This window comes from Pogona vitticeps, chromosome 1 (assembly GCF_051106095.1).
Source record: "Pogona vitticeps strain Pit_001003342236 chromosome 1, PviZW2.1, whole genome shotgun sequence".
Lineage (NCBI taxonomy): Eukaryota > Metazoa > Chordata > Lepidosauria > Squamata > Agamidae > Pogona > Pogona vitticeps.
The window spans coordinates 322,663,433-322,684,313 of record NC_135783.1 but is presented as its reverse complement, the minus strand read 5'-3'; the positions used below and the strand labels follow the sequence as shown (position 1 = coordinate 322,684,313).

At 42.6% G+C, this 20,881-nt stretch overlaps 1 protein-coding gene across 2 annotated transcripts in view; it reads right to left on the bottom strand.

Annotated features, from left to right (window-relative positions):
• NRXN3 (neurexin 3) overlaps window positions 1-20,881 on the bottom strand; it is a 1,709,419-nt gene that overhangs the window by 1,389,011 nt on the left and 299,527 nt on the right. For both annotated transcript variants that reach the window (XM_078393277.1, XM_078393271.1), the window contains one exon: window positions 5,614-5,631. In XM_078393277.1, coding sequence (XP_078249403.1) covers window positions 5,614-5,631 — 18 coding nt within the window. The remainder of the gene's footprint in view (window positions 1-5,613; window positions 5,632-20,881) is intronic.

Below are 20,881 nucleotides of genomic sequence, written 5' to 3'. Positions count from 1 at the left end.
TATTTAACTTATATGCAGAATACATCATGCAGAAGGCTGGACTGGAAGAAACCCAAGCCGGAATTAAGATTGCCGGAAGAAATATCAACAACCTCCGATATGCAGATGATACCACTCTGATGGCAGAAAGTGAGGAGGAATTAAAGAACCTTGTAATGAGAGTGAAAGAGGAGAGTGCAAAAAACGGTCTGAAACTCAACATCAAAAAAACTAAGATCATGGCCACTGGTCCCATCACCTCCTGGGAAATAGAAGGGGAAGATATGGAGGCAGTGTCAAATTTTATCTTCCTGGGCTCCATGATTACTTCAGATGGAGACAGCAGCCCTGAAATTAAAAGGCGCCTTCTTCTTGGGAGGAAAGCGATGACAAATCTTGACAGCATCTTGAAAAGCAGAGACATCACCTTGCCAACAAAAGTCCGAATAGTCAAAGCTATGGTTTTTCCTGTCGTGATGTATGGAAGTGAGAGCTGGACCATAAAGAAAGCAGACCGCCGAAGAATTGATGCCTTTGAATTGTGGTGCTGGAGGAGGCTCTTGAGAATCCCCTGGACTGCAAGGAGAACAAACCTATCAGTTCTAAAGGAAATCAACCCTGAATGCTCACTTGAAGGACAGATCCTGAAGCTGAGGCTCCAGTACTTTGGCCATCTCATGAGAAGAAAAGAGTCCTTGGAAAAAAACTTGATGTTAGGAAGGTGTGATGGCAAGAGGAGAAGGGGACGACCAAGGATGAGATGGCTGGACAGTGTCTGCGAAGCAACCAACATGAACCTGACACAACTCCGGGAGGCAGTAGAAGACAGGAGGGCCTGGCGTGCTCTGGTCCATGGGGTCACGAAGAGTCGGACACGCCTAAACGACTAAACACACAACACACAAGAGTTGGTTGGATAGTTCAGTGAATTAGGTATGTGGCTCCAGTGCCTAAGGCTGGGATTTCAGTTCCCCACTGTGCATCCCAAAAGAGCCAGCCTATGTGGCCTGGGGCAAGCTGCACAGTCGCCAGGATGCCTCCAAGGAGAAGGGAACAGTACTCTCTACCCAGAAAAGGGTCCCCATAAATCAGAATTGACTTGATGGCCCACAATTAGTATTAAAGGAAGAAAGAGAGTAAAGCATCTCCAGCCTCACAAAGTTTTATTATGGATGAAGTTGATGGAACAAATTGCAGGAAATGATGCTCACAAAGAACTGAGTTTATGTTGGACAGACTGGTTTCACACAAAGAATATGATGTCACAGCAGTAGCATATATGGTGCTCATCCTTTACCACTAATGAAACTGTACCTGGGCTAGAGAACCGTCAATCTTATCTAATATCTCTACAACACAAACAGTAGACAAGGGGATCCTTATAGATCTCAGCAGTGCAACCAGCCAGGAGGTATTGTAACCCGAGGACTATTTCCAATCCAATGACACACATCCCTTTCTGAAACACTCCTAAAATGAGTAAATCTCTGTCAATGTTACAGGCAAAGAGATTTCTGATGGCTGAATATGGGTTACAAAAAAGCATTTCTTTAAGCCTTCCTTGAAGGAGTTTGGTTATGAGAGTCTGAAGAGGTCACCAGTTACTTCTTCTATGTGTTATTTAATAAGCATTCATGGTGCACATGGTAGAATTTTCCAAGAGAAGTTTCTATGAAAAGAAACTGGAAATGGAACAGAATAAATAGCACGATGACTAAAGAGTGTGTGAAACTATGCCAGGAAGAATGTGGACATAGCAGAGAAAGCATGAACAAGAATTCATGAACCAGGTTCATTTCCTCAATTTCAATATACCCTATGCCTTCACAGTTAAGTGGCTTATTTGACAGTCCCTTGGGAAAGCCTCATCTATGTCCTGCTACTTTCATCATTTCAATATCTGGGCCAGAAGATGTGCAAAGAAAGCCAATGTTATGAATGTGTACATCTTGGAATTCGATGTGACCAGTGGGGAGGTCTTCCTGGTTGGGAAAGTCATGGTGAAACAAACAAAAATGAGATAAAGAAAAGATTCCTACAGTTCTTGCCATCGATTGCATTCTCTGTCCTCCACTCAACCCTGAGAGGCAGTGTGGGGTAGCAGTTATAGTCCTGGACTGGGATTTGGAAGCTTCAAATTCAACAAACCATGAAATACACATATCTCTCATCTGGACCAACCTCACGGGATCAATGTAAAAATAAAGTGAGGAGGAAGAGTGGGTTCTACAATGTTCCAAGCTCATTGGAGGAAAAGTGGAGAATAAGTATAACAAGTAGAGATGGACACAAACTGAACTACAAATTGGAAAAAAAAACAAGAACCAGATTGGTTCATGATTTGGTTTTGTACAACCTGTCTTGCTGGAATGAAACAAAGCACCAAACTTTTTTTTCTCCTTGGCACTTAATTTTGCTTAAGCAAAAAATATGCACACACACTCTCTTTCCACTGCCCCCACATCACTTCCCTACCTTGTCCTGCCACATCCTCCTCCACCACCACCATCTTCAGAGACAGCAGCCTGACTTCCCTTCAGGGCCTGCTGGCTCTGTGCATATGCTTGCCTATCAGCTGATCAGGGCAATCAGCTAGGAGGTCAAGTGCCTCTGTACTATTACAAGCAGTGCCCGGGCTCCTACAAAACTGCACTGCCATGCTGCTGCCACCAGTGTGGTTGCGGTGTGTCAAGAGAAGGTAGCCCCCACCCACAGGGCACAAACAAAAAACAAAATCATGTACCAGTTTGGGCTTCCAATTGGTTCATTGGTGGTTCATGGTTCACACCTAACCACAAACCATCACAAACCACCATTTTTCATGTTTGAGCCCATCTCTAATAAGTAAATCAACACTACTTTTGGATCTTTTAAAAAGAAAAAGATACAACAGCCAATGAAGTCATTCTTGTTTTTGTGCTTGCTTATATTTGAGTTTGCTTGTTGCCTTTTTCGGCTGCTATTTTAATCCCATTATTAACTTACTATTTATTTTCAGCTTATTAATAATTGTGATCTTATAGTTTGTTCTTCAAAAAGCTGGAAGCAACTTTGGGGATATTTATGGAAAAGTGGGACAGAAGTGTTTTAAATAAACAAATATGGCAAGTTAATGAGGATAGGAATGTGAGGATGTTGCCAAGAAACTGCAGAGACTGATTTGATACTTAAAAAGTGGATTGGTACTCAAAACAGGCTGACAAAGTAAAACATGAAAAAATATATCAAATTGATCTTTAAAAGGGCATTGGTACTTCAGTATAGTAAAACACCTCTAGAACAGGCCCATTTCAATCAATGGAACTTATTATTATTTATTAGTAGTAGTAGTAAATTAATAATTATACACACACACACACACATGATTCAACAAACCTTCACTACTCTAGTGTGACTTACTATGCTAAGCAACAGGATTTCAATCAGTGACAACTCATGAGTGGGTTGAGGCATCTGTTCATCAGCTGTTCACAATTACATTAATACCAAGCACTTGGCTGAAGAAATCCTTATTTTCCTGGAACCTGTCCTAAGTTCTGAAAAAGCTGTATCTGAACACTCTTGCTTTCTGACCTCCATTTGCCAATGTCCTGTGCCAGATATCTCCTCCATACCATGACCAAACCTGGATAAATTAGGGGTGACTCTTAATGCCTTCCCTGTCACCCAATGTTGCTGGGAAGTTACTTCTCATCTGCAGTATAGAGAGATGGAGTTGGAGATAAGGGGTAACCAGTGTGGTGTAGTGGATAGAGTACAGTAATAGACTAGGATTCAGGAGACCTGAAAACTCACTGCAGGGATGGAACTGGTAAAGTCACTCCTTAAATATCCTGCCAGGCAAAAACAAAAGAAGACAAAAAATATTGTGGCACCTTAAAGACTAACTGCAATATTTTCATATGAACTTTTATAGACAAGTCCATTTGTTCGCAAAATATGACATAAAAATATCACAGTTAGTCTTTAAGGTGCCACAATGTTTTTGTCTTGTTGTTGTTTGCCTGATATGCTACCACAGACTAACAGTCTACCTCTCAAATATCTTACTTAACCTGAAGCCCTGTTAGGATCTCTGTCAGTCAGTTCTGACTTGACATCACATAACAATAATAAATGATGATGATGATGATGATGATGATGATGATGATGATGATGATGATGATGATGATGGAGATATAGATACAGATGGTAAAGGTTAGAAAAAATGGCTTCAGGGAATGGCACTTTGAGGTGTGTGTGTTTTTTTAAAAAAAATCAATAGGGAAATGGTAAGGAATTCCCTCACCAAAGCACCTCTCTGAAGACTACAGGCTTTTGAGGCTGTTCATTAAAAAAAAAAAAGAACAAAAGTTATACACATCTGCATGAAAAGTTAGTATGGATTTTCCAGCTTCTTTTCTTCTCACAAAGTGGTAGAGCCCCTACTGCATTCTTACCAACAATGTAAGAAAGAGAGTATAGCCAGGCCATGAGCTCACAGTCTGGCCACTTATTTTAGGAGCAGCCAAATCAAGATGTTGGTTAGCATTAATTCATTTATTTTGTCAAACTAGCAGCTCCCCAGAAGTGAAGCAAACCAAACTGATAAATGCAGAACTCGGAGGGTGTCCATCCAGGAACATCAAACTGAAATCCAAGTGTTATTCACAAATAAGACAAATCCTAAAGTTAATAATACCTAAATCCAAGTTCTGGTCCCAACTATAGCAGAACCACTGGGACTTATATCAAAGTGTAAGGAAATAATCTGATTCAATTATTCTGTTCTAGTTGGAACAATGAACTGGATATAGGACTTAGTGTTCTATATGGATGAATATTTCTTTGAAGTAGAAACATTCCAAACTATTGGATGACAGCAAAACAAAACTCCATCTTTAGCAACATCCATACAAATAGAATTCTGCTGTAGGATTCCTGGGACTGAACTCCCATTGATCCCAGCCAGCAGAGTCAATGGTGAGTTGCAATCCAGCTGAAATTAGAGAACTGCTAGATAGTTCAGTGATTTAAGGCATCTGGCTGTGGAGGCCTAGGTTGGGAGTTCCATTCCCCACTAGGTCTCCTTGACAGGGGCTGGACTTGGTGATCCACAGAGTTCCTTCCATCTCTGCAGTTCTCAGATGATGATGATTTAGGGCCAAATATTCCCCATCCCATTTTAGCCAATATCTGAACTGAAATAGTTTATAGTTCCAGAAGCCACCAACTCAGTGCATCTTTTTAATTACTCATTTGTATTACATTTCCTATGCAGCAGTTTGCTGTTTTATTTATATATATTTACCTGAACAATTTATGGAACATTTATGCAATATTTATTAAAATATCTTAAAACCGTATCGCAAAAGAAATAAACACAATCTATTTTTAAATAAAAATGAGAATAACCATTCTAAAACACAAAACATTAAATAATCATAAACTCAGACTTTTAAAATATTTATTGTGTGCCTTTTGACAAAGCACACTCTACTGTACTACACCTTTATATATCTATTCCTGCAGACCAAGTCATTTCTCCATGCCAGACTAAAACATTTGTTTAAGACTTCCATAGTTGAAATTCCTGCTCATTCTCACTCCTATTCTCCTAAAGCAGCTTTCCGGTCTAGCAAACACAACACTCACCTGGAACACGGCTGGCATCTGATGAAGCATTTTTGCAGGAAGCAGGAAAGTAGGGAGGGGGAGAGAGGAAGAGAGAGAAAAAGAGAAAGCATATTAGACACACACATGCACACACAGAAGCAGCTCAACTTCTTTGCATGGAAATATATTTCATGCAAAACCAGAAGTATGCTTTGAAAGTCACCCATTTACAGCCACCAGCCCACCCATGCAAGGGAAAAGGACTGGTTTCCTTCTCCTCTGTGCATGTTGGAATAAATCAGATGTTGTATCTCTCCGGAGGAGGAGAGAGGTTCTGAAAGAAGATAGACACAACTTAAGCTAACTCCTGAAAGAATATTGGTTAGAATATTCTGTGTTATTTCATTTCACATAATTTCAGACAGGAAAAAGCAACAACATTGCCCAGAAGCAGGATAGATTCATTCACATAAATTCAAGTACATTCCAGTTCTGTTAGAGAAAGAAATTAGTTAGCTTCCATTTCTGAGAGGGATGATATGAATTTATGACCAGTTGCTGGGCTTCCAAACTCTGTCTCCCAAACAGCTAGTAGAAAAGACTAGTTATTTTCATTTCTCCTGTCCTTTGTTCCCTGGGACCATCCTTCATTGCAGACAATATTCAATTTTTGAAAGTTTTCTGTGCATGATCTTTGACCAGAGCTGTGATGGGGCCCTGTTTTGTAAGCAGAAGACCTTCTATTCAGTTCTTGGGACCAGAAACACATGTGGCAGGACTGCTGTCAATGATTATCTCTTCTTGTTATTATAGTATATTACATTATCCCATTCTTTTGCATAAGTCTTGAATTCATCATCAACTAACAAACCAGAATCAAGAATTTAAAAATTGAGGAAAAGAATGAAGATACTGTGCTAAAAACAACAAAAATGAATCAGTAATACAATTCCTATTATTGGCAGTCAATAAAAGAACCCATGGCTTATAATTTGCAAGACCTAAGTAGCGATGTTAATGATAGGACCTTTTAGAGGTCCTTAATTCATAGAATCATAGAACTGTAGATCTGAAAAGAATCTACTTGGTCATCAAGTTCAACATCCTGCCAACTTAAGAAATCTACAGCTAAAGCATTCCTGATGTGGTGCCAGAGTATATTCATATTTTTTAACTGCACCAGAGAGCTTTTCCACAGTATAAAGTATCCCACAGGGTTTCCAAAAGACATGCGAAAATATGAAAGAGTTAAAAAAAATGCTGGGAACAACTCAGATAAGATTTCACTGAACAGTGAGAATACTGGGAGTGGTAAGGGAAAGAAGGATTTTACCCCCAAGACTGCCAATTTTCAGTTATGTTATTCTGGTGACAACAGCAGGGAAGCCTGCATATGATTTAAAAATCTATTTTGGAACTACCTTTAAAACTTGGGCCACATATCTTCCCCTGCAAGATAAAACTAAGACTGCAAATTAACTGAAAATGTCTGGTGTGCTAGCAGGTTTAAGAGTAGAGAGATCAGAGAACGCAAGACTTCAAAAGGCACTGTTTGTTATATGTGAGATCAACTTTGGACTAACACTCATTAAAATGTAGTTAAACAAACATACCATAGAGTGGTAACAGAAAAGAGGGTGGAAGCCTGTACAAACACCCTACCCCCACAAAGTCATGTTTTCTAAAAATTGTACAATTGTTTTGAAATCAACACTTTTTAAGAATGACTTTTCCACTGCCTTTCAAAAAGCCCTTGAATATCAAGCTAAAGAGTTGCTGACTCAGCAAAAACAAACATACATACATACATACATAAAGTCTTACTGGCATTACTGTTTTGTCTATGTTAGCCAACATTAACTAGAAACAATAGTGTTTGCTGCCAAGTAACTAAATTCTACATTCAGACCTCTTAAGCCTTTATATTCCTGTGCCTTTATTTTTATTTTCCTTCTCCTTACACTGCTCACACTACTTCCTCTCCTGAGCCAGCTGTCAGTCTTGAATCCCATCTATCCAATTTGTTTACTTGCTCCCAGTCTTCCCTACTGTGCCTCCTGAGAGAAGAGTCAGCCTGTGTGGGCTTGGGCAAGCTGCAGCATTCCAGGGCCCTCCAGAAGAAGGGAATGGGAAAACCACTTCTGAATATTCTCTACCTGGAAAACCCTGGAAATATTTGCTATAAATTAGAATTGACTTGACACCACACACACACCATCTTTGTAGGACATATTGCCTTTGTTCTATAACTATACAAGTACAGTGGTGCCCCGCATTACGATGACCCTGCTTGACAATGAAATCGCTTGATGACAACTTTTTTGTGATTGCTATGGCGATTGCAAAACAATGGTTCCAATGGGGCTTTTTCACTGTACAACGATCAGGTCCCTGCTTTGGGAACCGATTGTTCCCTAGACAATGATTTAAAACATCTGATAGATGGTTGGCAAAATGGCTCCCCAATCTTTTGCTGACCTCTCCACCTCCGCTTCCATCTTGTGGGCAGAGCTGCTGGAGAGGAGGAGGAGGCAACACGTTCGGCTGTGAGTGAGCGGCGGGGCTTGCTTCGGGCTCAGCTGAAGGAAGTCGCTTTGGAAAGTGGAGGTGCATGCGTGCTAGCGAGCAAGCACAAGAGGAGGGGAGGGGAGTGAGTGAGTGTGCATGCGCGTCAGCTGGAGAATGTGAGCACGGGAGAGAAAGCAAGTGATGAGAGAGAGAGCCATGGCCAGGAGCTCCATGACTGACTGACTGACTGACTGACTGACTGACTGACAATAGGAAACAGTGAGCACTGCAGAGTCAGGAGAGGAAGGCCGCTGCCAAGCCCAAGCTCAGCAGACTCAGCCATCATTTCCTCCTCCTCCTCACTGCACCTCACCATCAGCCCGGGCCCCACTTGCTTGCTTGCTTCTTTGCTCGCTTGCTGGCTCGGCGCCCCTCCTTTGCCAAGGCCGACTTGCCAGGAATGTGAGAGAAGGCAGCCACGCCAGGAGGCAGAGGAGGCGGCGGCAACAGCAGTGGTGGCGGAGGCCTCTCTCACTGGGAGGCACCCATGTCTTTGGGGCGGGAGGGTGGTGGCAGGAGGGTGGGAGAGGGGCCAGCAAAGCCTTGCATGCAACCAAGGGGAGGCCGCCGCCGCCCCTGCTCCGCTTGATGCTGTGGCCGCCGGCGCCGTTGCCCTGCGCTCAGGGGGGGGAGGCCTTGAGTTTGCAAGTAGGGATATGTCCTCAGCACCAACCACTCCTCCATCAGTGGATAAAGTAGACGAATCTTCTTGGAAGTCCGTCAAAAAAGCCAGGCAGAAGAGGTCACAAAGTTCCTAAAGAAACTTCAGCAGTGCTGTGTCATTTTTGACTTCATGGACATGCTTTCAGATCTTAAAATGAAAGAATACAAGCACTCAATTCTTAATTAACTTGTTTTCCTGACCTATTTTCACAAGACAGGGATCGCAAAATGGGCGCCCCATGGAGGATCTTCACAGGACGATCAGGTTTTTCCCCTATTGGAATGCATTGACCAGTTTTCAATGCATTCCAGTGGTTTCTTTTTCTGCATGATGACAATTTCGCTGTACAGCAATTTTGCTGGAACGGATTATCATCATGCGGGGCACCACTGCACCCTCTACCTCCCTGTATTCTCTGTATTCTCTGTTTCTGAAGCTTCTTTTTATTTATATGCTGGTTGTATTGCATATTTGTGCAATAGGACTTCCACATCCGTGGGATCAGTATCTGTAGTTTCACTTATCTACTGCCTGAAAATATTAAATAACCTCCCCAGAAATACAGGTTTCCAAGTTGTATTACCACAACTGGCCACTAAAGGGAACCAAAGACTATGCAATATATTGTGTTTCTCTACCTGCACTTTTCAGCATCGGGGCGGGGGGCATGTGACCAATCTCCCGTGGATACCACAATCCTACTGTATATACACTTAGAGCCTCCCATGGATACCCAGTATTGTAACTCCTCTTCCCTTGATATCAGCTCATCCTCTTTCCTTTCTCCCATTCTAGAGATGCCTGTGAAACCTGGAAGGTACTACAGATGCCACATCCCTTTCTAGACTGCTGCTGATCACAGGCCTTCCGTGGAAGATATTCTTCCACTCTATAGGCTCAGAGCTCCTCAAAAACATTGAGGCAAGTAGGTCTCTTGACAAAAGAGAATGGTTGGATTTCCTTTGTCCTCGGCACAACGGCCCATTTATGCTAGCTTTGTAGAGTGCTGCGCTGTAAGCCAAGGTTGTTTGCTTTTACTCTTTGATATTAATAGCTGCACTGAAAGAGGGATCAGCAGGGCGACTGCCTTTGTCAGGTGCAGTGCTAGCCACCTGGGTCGGACAGAAAAGGAAACAAGGAAGATCAAGAGAGATGAAAAGGAACAGATGATATTGTAAGCTCAGATCACTGCCGTGCCTGTAGTACGAAATGTCTGGGACATTTTATTTTAAATATTTCATGTGAGTTTTGTCAATGATGAAAGGTGCTGTACTGACAGTTCTGAGGTTACAGAGAAAGGCTGAAAGAAACAGAGAGACAGAAAGAGAGAAGGAATAGACCAAACAATATCATAGACAGGGGAAATGACATTGGCCACTAATCCCCTTGAGAGAAAAGGATGCCAAACCTGTGGCTATTTACATCAAAGCTTAGGGAAGTGTTTTTTTTTTTAATAAAGACTACAATTCCCAGGGTCTCCCAACCAACTGGAGAATTCTGAGAGATGTAGGACATAAAATAACTTTTCCAAGCTGTTTTCCCCTCATACTCACACACACACCTGTAAATGAATAACAGACGTCTTAACTTCCATGATATACAGTATTTCGGCTTCACCCTCTCTAAGGTTCAGTAGATAACTGTTTACATGTAACTAGACAAAGAATCCCTGAGTCCAGGTTTCTGAACAGCCGTCAGATGGGAAAAACCCAGGATGAAAAGAGCTGTTGACCTAGTAGTGAAAAGCCTTCTTCTCTAATTACTGGGCCACTTGATCCCTTAAGCTACACCTACCCAGATGGGTCTCTGGTTACCTTCTCACTTTGTAAATTTCAGTGGGAAATATTTGAAATAAGAAGTGTAAAGGGGGGAAGACAAGAAGAAAGGTTGTGAAATAAAGACAAAGCTACATCAAGCAGGACACCTCATGTCCTGCTGTTTATCAGCCAATACAGTGGTGCCTCACTTAACGGGTGCCCCGTTTAACAACGAAATCACATAGCGATTAACTTTTTGCGATCGCTTTTGCAATCGCTTTGCGATGTTCCCTATGGGGAAAAATCGCTTTGCGATGATCGGTACCCCGTTTCGCTTACCGATCGTCGCAAAGCGATGATTTTTAACAGCTGATTGGCGGTTCCAAAATGGCCACCGGGTTAAAAAAAATGGCCGCCCGCTGTTTTCTGAGACAGATTCCTCGCTTACCGGGCAGCGAAAATGGCTGCTGTATGGAGGATTTTCGCTTAAAGGTGAGTCTGAAGCCCATAGGAACGCATTGAAGGGGTTTCAGTGCATTCCTATGGGCTTTTTAATATTGCATAGCAACGAAATCACTTTGCAGCGATTTTTGCTGCACCGATTATCGTCGCTATGCGAGGCACCACTGTAATCCCTTGGTGAACTCTCAGCTGAGATCTCCATTCTTGTCCTTCCTCTTCTTCCTCACTAGAACTAGTTGGCAGCACTATTCAAGAATAAAACACAAGTCATGCTTATTGTTTGGCATGCCACTTGCTCATGTGCCCCCCCCCCCAATAACTTAATTACAGGCATGTGAGGTGAGGTGATTTTTATTCTTAACAGAGAGCATAGCAAGGGAAGGTTTTGATAGCCAGTGGTGCTCAAACCTAAAAAAAATTCCACTTCCTTCTATATGATTTAGACTCTGGGGCGGGGGGATTCCATTGTCATTGATAGGGATATCTTTCACAGAGTGCTAGGATGATATTGGTAGAGAGCAATTTTTATTTTTAGTAGTCTGCAGACAGAAGAGATAAAGTTCACATCCTGCGTGTCCTGCAGCACATATATGTACTGTATACTGCTATTGCATCTTGTAGAAGACTTGCCATCAGCCCACAGAAAGTTCTTCCCCAGGTTACACACTGAGGTTGCCGGGAGTGTATAACAAGAAGAAGATGTGTCATAATGTTGGTAGTCTACAACCTCCTTTGTTAAAAATGGTATACTTGGTCCAATGGTATGGGCTCACTGACTCTCCAAGCCTGCCCTCCCCCCCCCCGTCTTAGCTTTTTGATCCACAGACACTGAACAAGCACAACATATATACAAGCACATTCACACAAAGTCAGTGAAGCCTGGTATAGTAGTTTTACACTGTAGCTATATCTTATATATAAAACTGAGCACCACCTACTCAACCTTCAGAGGTTTCTTGTTTTACAGACGGAAACATGACTGTGCCATGGGCTCCCTGATGTCACCCATTGTTGCCAACTTATAAATAGAAAAAAATGGAAAAGAAGGCACTGAACACTTTCGAGGGGATGACTCTGACCCATTGGTTCAGGTATGTGGACAACACCACCTGGGTGAAGATCAAGATTCAGGAAGCACCAGGCCTTCCAGATCACATAAACACAGTGTACCCAAATATCAAGTTCCCCAGGGAATAAACCAAAGACAACCAGCTGGCTTTCCTGGACTATGCAGTTATCATAGGATGCAATAGCAGCTAAGGAATAGAAATCTGCAGAAAACCTACACACACTGACAGTTTGGCTCTCATCACCCATTAGGGGTCATCAGGACGTTAATCCAAAGAGCAAGAAATATCCTCATCTCCACAGAAGCCAAGAAGAAGGAAGACGAACATCTGAAGACAGCCCTTAAGGCCTGTGGATATCCAAAATGGGCCTTTTAACAAGGCAATGTCCCGACCCAGCAGGACAGTGGAACAGTCTGAGACCCAGAGCTAACAGAAGAACCTGATCATTCCTTACATAGCAGATGTGTCTGAAAACCTCAAAATGATTTTTTATAAACACCACATACCTGCCCACTTCAAACCCACAAACGCACTAACTCATCCACCCAAAAGACAGGACACCAAAATGCAACAGGAGCAAAACAGTATATACGGTCCAAAGAGGAGTGTTTGGAGCTCTACACGGGAGAAACCAAACAGCCACTAAACACAGGAGGGGCAACGGCCAAGGACCACAATCAGCAGTGTTCCTTCATTTGTAGGACAAAGGACACTCATTTGATGACCAAGATGTACTCATTTTGGACCAAGAAGATAGGTGGTTTGAGAGAGGAGTCAGGGAGGCCATACATGTGCATATAGAAAAATCCCTCACTCATCAGGGATGGAGGCCTTAGATACAATCTGCCTCCTGTTTATCATACTGCCCTTTCATCCATCCCCAGAAAGATCACGACCACACCCACCAGAAGGACCACTGTTATTGACTGTTAATGACTAGAGATGGGGGTATTCATATGGGGCCAGACCATCCACTCACCCGTCCGCTGCTGCCGTGGCTCTATGCTCCCTTCCAATCACTCCAGAGCTCGTGGTCAACTACCCACTACTCAGCCTGGCAGGGAGGCTTGTCTTCCCTCCTTCTGCCAGGAGTGGCTAGTCAACTGCAAGCTTCGGAGTGATTGGAAGGGAGCACAGAGCCATGGCAGCAGTGGATGGGTAAGTGGACGGTCTGGCCACAGGGGGTCGGACCCTCATTATGTCCACATGTGCAGGGATATCCGTATTCGAATATGAATACCCCCATCTTTAATAACAACCAATGACAATGGTTGGAGAAGGACTGCAGAAGTGGGATTTTCACTCACCACCCCATCCTTTGTCCATCTAATGAATGTATTCAGACCAGGGGGAAGTGAAACCAACATGAAGGATATTTCATGAGTCTCCTACCAACTCTCCTCAGACTGAAGAAGCTACTTGGATGAGTAGAAAGAAGTCCAGTTTCCATGATTCAACTGCCAGATGACCTCACGTGGACGACTAAGAATCTTCACAGATATATATTCTATACATAGGTTTATATCTGCATGCACAGTTAAAATGATTCTGGTTTGATTGACAGTTGTAGGTTAGACATGTGTCAGGAGTGTCAGTTAAAAAAACATTTGAGAGGTGAGGCCGAATGTTTGTGAGTGGAACTGTAAGCTGACTGGTTGGAATGATTCCCGGCTGGAGAGATGTTGTTTGGTGTACAGTGGTGCCTCGCTTAACGAGCGCACCGTTTAACGAAGAATCCGTATAGCAATCCCTTTTTGGGGATCGCTATACGGATCAGCCCCAATCGCCGCACTTGCTTTGCGACGATTGGGGCCTCCGGCGGCCATTTTGGAGCCGCCGATCAGCTGATAGGCGGCTCCAAAATGGCCGCGGATGGCCCAAAATGCCCCCCGCAGCGTTTTCGCGACCTCCGTAAGCAAGGGGAGGGCGCGAAAACACTGATAGGGGCCATTTCGGGTCATCCGGCGGCCATTTTGGAGCCGCCGATCAGCTGATCGGCGGCTCCAAAATGGCCGCCAGAGCGAAAACATCGCTGGAGGGGTAAGTTTCCACGCTTATTGGAACGCATTAAACTAAGTTTAATGCGTTGCAATAGGCTTTGCTTACCCGCACAGCGATGCTTTTGTATAGCGAAGGTTAATCCGGAACGGATTAACCTCGCTATACGGGGCACCACTGTATAAGAATGTATGTGTGAGAGAGAATTGATTAGGAGAAAGAGCTTTGATGTTAGAGCTGATTGTGGTCTGTTTTGTGAACCTGTGAGAAATAGTGTTCTCATTGTGTGTAAAAACAAGCATCCAGAGAGAGAGAGAGAGAAAGAGAGAACTATAAAGAAATTAGTAAAGCAAGGGGACTTATGCCAATATGATAAAGAATTTGGCAGCTTGTAACACTGAACCCTTTTATGCTTTGTTTTTCTTATTTTTTAAAAAAAATAACTGTTTATTATTTTTGAAAATATTAATCAAAAGTATCACACCCCACATACCACATGTCAGTGGTGGGACACAACACATGCTTATGCATTGTTCACAGAAGTCACAAAGGGTACAATCAGACAGCTACAAAGTTGTGTGCCTGATTGAACTGGAAAGGGTCACTTTATGGGAACAATGTCTCTTAAAGCAACCCTTCCATCTGAGAAAAAATCTTTCCAGCCCAGTCCCAAAGAGTAACAGCCTACAGCTGGACCAAAAAGGTCCAGCTTGGACGTGGACCAGGGTTAGGCTACAGCACAGTTCCCTGTGCATTGTGTGATCGTCAGGAAACAGATCATGAAAGATAACTCCACAAAGAGTCCAAATTGCTATCTATTCCCCTGTGTGGCCACATACTAAAGCCATGTGCTTCATCAGAAGTGTTCTTACCCTTTTTAAAAGGGCAGAATAAAGTTAGCCCTTACCTGTGGCAGCGCTTGAACAGCAGGATAAAAGGAAATACCAGCTGTTTGCATAGGTTAGTGAAAGGGATAATTCAAGAGGAATCCTTATTCAAAAGCGTAATTGACAACCCCAAATACAGTGCAAGATTTGGGGATCGTTGTCATTTGCCACACATAAGTAGAGAAAGTATATGAACATTATCTCTGGTATCAGCTGGGAGTGGGTGCAGGTGTGTGGATTTTATAAGAAAAGAACCCTTAGAAACAAAAATTAAACTTACTGTTTCTTCACACAAAGATTTATCTCTCTACCTGGAGATCACAAGAAGCCCAGCAATTTCCCCGAGACTTCAATCACACTCTAAAAGCTGGTAAACCTATCTGGACCACAATTGCACACTATTGAGATTATCACCATGCAACAAGCTTAACCAGCACAGCCACTATTTGTCACATGGAGACATCTCAGTTGGTCCTGCATGTTGTCTATGTGTACTGATGTTAACTATGTTTTGCTTTAGCTATTATGTTTATTGTTTATGTTTACTGTTTTTAAAGTGCTATCTATTATGTTTTTGTGTTGTAAACCTCCCAGAGTGGCCTTGGCATCCAGATGGGTGGCATAAAAGTCAAATGAACAAATAAATAAATACAATTTTCTGCAGTAGGCACTTCACAGTTTTCAGCCCTAATTTTAATGAGGAAAAATACTATCCCCATCAACACTGTGATCCATTCCTGATAAAGGCCCTTTCCCCTTATGGCTGCTAATTAAAAAGAAGAACATGGGATGCCCTAATCACAGAGACTGTATCTGCAACCCAGTTGCATGCCTAGCTCATGACTGAGCCTACAGACTCTTAGTTTTGAAGTGTAAAAATGTGGAGAACATGTAATATCCCACGTCATTCTATCTAAACTGCAATCAGTAGCAGATGGCAATCGGATGCTTTAACTAGCATATTGTATTATGTGGTGTGCAATTTATCCTTTAGTCTCTCTACCCCACTTTGGAGGTGGAGGTGTTAATGTATGAGAAGGCTACATTAACCATGCTACGCTGTTGCTATAAAGGCCAACACTGGGAAAGTGCAGCAAGATAAGAAGTATCTCTTAGGTTAGCTCTCAGGAGAGAAAGTGATGTACACCTTTGGCTTTGCTCTGCATAGCACAGGGCACTTGAGAGGTTAGTAGTCTAAGGCAGAGCAAAGCAAGAAATGAAGACAGTGCAAGTTAAAGATAAAGAGGAGGTAATGATTAAGCAAAGTAAGATTGGATAAAGTCTGTGAATTGGCTGGGGCACTAACCTATTTTCTGTACCCAGCCTTCAAATTAATAAAACAAATCCCTTGGTAAGCCTTCTACAGTTATTAGAGGATGCTAATATTCCCCTAGAGTAATCAGGGGAAACACAGCTGGAGCTTCAGAGAAGTGCTGTAGCTTAGGGAGGGAGGTGGCATGGTGAGAGGACCCTTCAATCCCACCAGATGACTGTTAGTGCTGTTTGCTGCTGTCCAGCCTCACCCGGAGGGGATGCAAGCTACGTGTGGCAGAAAACAGGGGAGGGGGAATACCAGGCTGAAATCTGTCCTTCCTCCCAGCCTTGGCTGCCAAAGTAGTTTTGCATGAGAGAGGAAATTTTTCATTCCACTGCTCTCTAAATTATGCCGCCTAGGCATTTCCAGCTCTGGCATGAGTGCAGCGTGAATAACGAAAAGTAAGAAGGAAGCAAAGTCCTCAGAATCCCAACTAAGGGAAGCACTAGACCTGAGGGGCCTTCAGAAACAGGTGCCGGAGGGCACAGTGGTGCCCCAGGAAAAGATGGCTTTTACCCCTGATAGACAGTACTTATCCATAAAACTGAGAGCCCTTTACAGGGGATTATTGCAATTAAGAGATAGGTCAAAACAAAATAAGAGATACAATAGTTTGAATTCTTAAAGGGAAAGAAACCTTCTAGAAAGGGGGGCGTGACACTGTCAATACTGAGGAATAAAATAGTATTGATGTATTGGCCAAAAGTGAGACCATCAACTAATTGTATTCCTTTCATTACTACCACTTAACACTCTGATCCCAAACATGAGAGAGAGGGGGAGAGACAGAGAGAGAGAGAGAGAGAGAGACAGAGAGAGACAGAGAGAGAGACAGAGAGAGGTGGAGGGAGGGAGGTGGAGGGAGGGAGGGAGAGATCACTCTATAACCATTTACTTAGAGGAAATCAAAACTAGGCAGTTTGTTTCCTGAGGAATCCAGCCAGGGCATTCAGTAATTTATCTTTGCAGGAAAGAGGACTCATCAAAAGGTGCCCTGAAGGAGGATGAGTGCCAACTCTTCAGTTCAGACTTGGATGTAAGGGGGGGAATACTATTTTGCCATAGTTTCTCCAATTTAAAATAAGAAAAATATCTGCTTGGGCATCTCCAGCCGTAGATGCACAGAGAGGAAACATTTGGGACATTTGAGATGGACCCTTGTGACAGGTGAGCTGTGGGCAATGCTTTCTCCTTGAGATCAGTGCTGAAATCTCAATACTTATCTTATTCTTTTTAGGTTTTTCAAGCACTCATGCCTCTAGGTTTAGTCAAAAGAATCTCATTCAATAATAATCACAGCAAACCCATTGCTTCTTTTCTCTTCCTACCAATAGTATGCTACTGAAATAACAAGCCTCATTCCTGGCTGTCATTTTCTATAAATTTTACATTTGTAGTAATCGAATTATATAATTCGAGTAGAAAATAGAGTGAGGTTTTAATGAGAGCACAGATTTTGTCTAGGCTTTAGAGTGACAACTCTGACAAAGTAGTGTGACAAAACAGATTGTAAGCAAAATGCTACTAGGGAACTTCACTGGTATTCAGTGTCACTCTTCTTCCTAAGTTCACGGCTATTTCTGTGTTGTGTATTATAGTTTTGAGAAAGTTAGGTAAGATAAAGCTAACCCTTGATAAATTGTCCAGTCGTGTCTGACTCGTGTGTGTGTGTGTGTGCTCACCCCCATTTCCAAGCCAGTGTTTGTCCACGTGGTCACGAGGTCAGCGTGACTAGACATGGAATGCCTTTACCTTCCCACAATGGCAGTACCTATTTATCAATTCGCATTTTTACATGCTTTCAAACTGCTAGGTTAGCAGGAGAAAGTAACTTGAGAAAGTTGTTGTTGTTGTAAAGTCATTAAGTCGTGTCCAAATCTTCTTGATCCCATGGACCAAAGTACGCCAGGCCCTCCTGTCTTCCACTGCCTCCCGGAGTTGGGTCAAATTCATATTGGTAGCTTCAATGACATTGTCCAACCATCTCATTCTCTGTCGTCCCCTTCTCCTCTTGCCTTCAAGAGGGTCTGTTCCAGGGAGCCTTCTCATCAGATGGCCAAAGTATTGGAGCCTCAGCTTCAGGATCTATCCTTCCAGTGAGCACTCAGGGTTGATTTCCTTCAGAATGGATAGGTTTGTTCTCTTTGCAGTCCAGGGGACTCTCAAGAATCTCCTCCAGCAGTACATTAATTCTTCAGCAGTTAGCCTTCTTTATGGTCCAGCTCTCACTTTCATACATCGGTACTGGAAAAACCATAGCTTTGACTATGTGGACCTTAGCTGGCAAGGTGATGTCTCTGCTTTTTAAGATGCCGTCTAGGTTCGTCATTGCTTTCCTCCCAAGATGCAGGCGTCTTTTAATTTCGTGGCTGCTGTCACCATCTGCAGTGATCATGGAGCCCCAGAAAGTAAAATCTGTCACTGCCTCCATATCTTCCCCTTTGATTTGCCAGGAGGTGATGGGACCAATGGCCATGATCTTAGGTTTTTTGACATTTAGCTTCAAACCTTTTATTGCGCTCTCCTCTTTCATCCCCATTAAGAGGTTCTTTAATTCCTCCTCACTTTCTGCCATCAGAGTGGTATCATCTGCATATCAGAGGTTGTTGATATTTCTTCCAGCAATCTTAATTCCAATTTGGGATTCCTCCAGTCCAGTCTTTCACATGATGTATTCTGCATATAAGTTAAATAAGCAGGGGGAAAATATACAGCCTTGTCATACTCCTTTCCCAATTTTGAACCAATCAGTTGTTCCATATCCAGTCCTAATTGTTGCTTCCTGCCCCACATATAGGTTTCTCAGGAGATGGATAAGGTGGTCAGGCACTCCCATTTCTTTAAAGACTTGCCATAGTTTACTGTGGTCCACACAGTCAAAGGCTTTCGTGTAGTAAATGAAGCAGAAGTAGATGTTTTGTTTTGTTTTTTGGAACTTTCTGGCTTTCTCCATAATCAAGCACATGTTAGCAATTTGGTCTCTAGTTCCTCTTCCCCTTCGAAATCCAGCTTGTACTTCTGGATTTTCTCGGTCCACATAATGCTGAAGCCTATCTTGTAGGATTTTGAGCACAACCTTGCTAGCGTGTGAAATGAGTGCAATTGTACGGTAGTTGGAGCATTCTTTGGCACCACCCTTCTTTGGGATTGGGATGTAGACTGATCTTTTACAATCCTCTGGCCATTGCTGAATTTTCCAAACTTGCTGGCATATTGAGTGTAGCACCCTGACAGCATCATCTTTTAAGATTTTAAATAGTTCCAATGGAATGCCATCACCTTAACTGGCCTTTCTGTTAGCCATGCTTCCTAAGGCCCACTTAACTTCATTCTCCAGGATGTCTGGCTCAAGGTCAGCAACCACACTATCTGGGTTGTCCGGGACATCCAGATCTTTCTGGTATAAGTCCTCTGTGTATTCTTGCCACCTCTTCTTGATGTCTTCTGCTTCTGTAAGGTCCCTCCCATTTTTTTCCTTTATCATGTCCATCGCTGCATAAAATGTTCCTTTAATATCTCCAATTTTCTTGAACAGATCTCTGGTTTTTCTATTGTTTTTCTCTATTTTTTTGCACTGTTCATTTAAGAAGGTCCTTCTTATCCTGGATGTTCTTTGGAAGTCTGCATTCCATTTTCTGTAACTTTCCCTATCTCCCTTGCATTTTGTTTCCCTTCTCTTCTCTGCTACTTGTAAGGCCTCGTTTGACAGTTACTTTGCTTTCTCGCATTTCTTTTTCTTTGGGATGGTGTTTGTTCCTGCCTCCTGTACAATGTTATGAGCCTCCATCCACAGTTCTTCAGGCACTCTGTCCACCAAATCTAGTTCCGTAGACTGTTCTTCAGTTCCACTGTCTATTCATAAGGGATTGTGAATGTGTTACTTCTGGTCTCCGAATATGAGAGGTGCCAGACAGAAGTCACATAAAGCATACATGTGTGGTTTGTAGTCACATATCTTTTCCCAGTTACACAGTACATCAGAAAAAGTAATTCAACATATTTTAGTATTGGTGCTGTAAGGCTCATTCTGACAACAATGCCTATCCTTCTGAAAGTGTCGTCATGGGCAGCCTATTCCAATTGCCTTTCCTCAAATCAGTCATGTTATAGCAGTTTGCAGACCACTTTGACTTGTCCTAAGAATATAAGCACAGTATGCATTGAGCGACAGTCCTTAGTCTTTCATTTGCAGGGTGATTTGTCCAAATGACATGAGCACAGTAAAACTGAAACTAGTCAGTAAGCCTGTCCAGCACACAATGCTTTGTATAATATTTGTATAATTTATTCTCGGAACCCCACTGTGAGAGAAGTTTGGTCAAAGAGATAATTATGCCCAATAACATGCAGAAACCTTTACAGTGATCTAAAGATACCTTTGCACATTCAGCTCCAGTGCTTCATTCATTGACATCAGAAGCAACCTGCCCCTCCCACAGGAAATATAGAGGGATTAAGGGACCACCTACATGACAAGAGTCTAAGTCTACACAAATATATATATATATAAAGGAAAGCCATAAATTCATTGGCACTAATTTCAAGGCATAAACTACTGTGTTCATTTGATATTGTTCTTAGCTTGG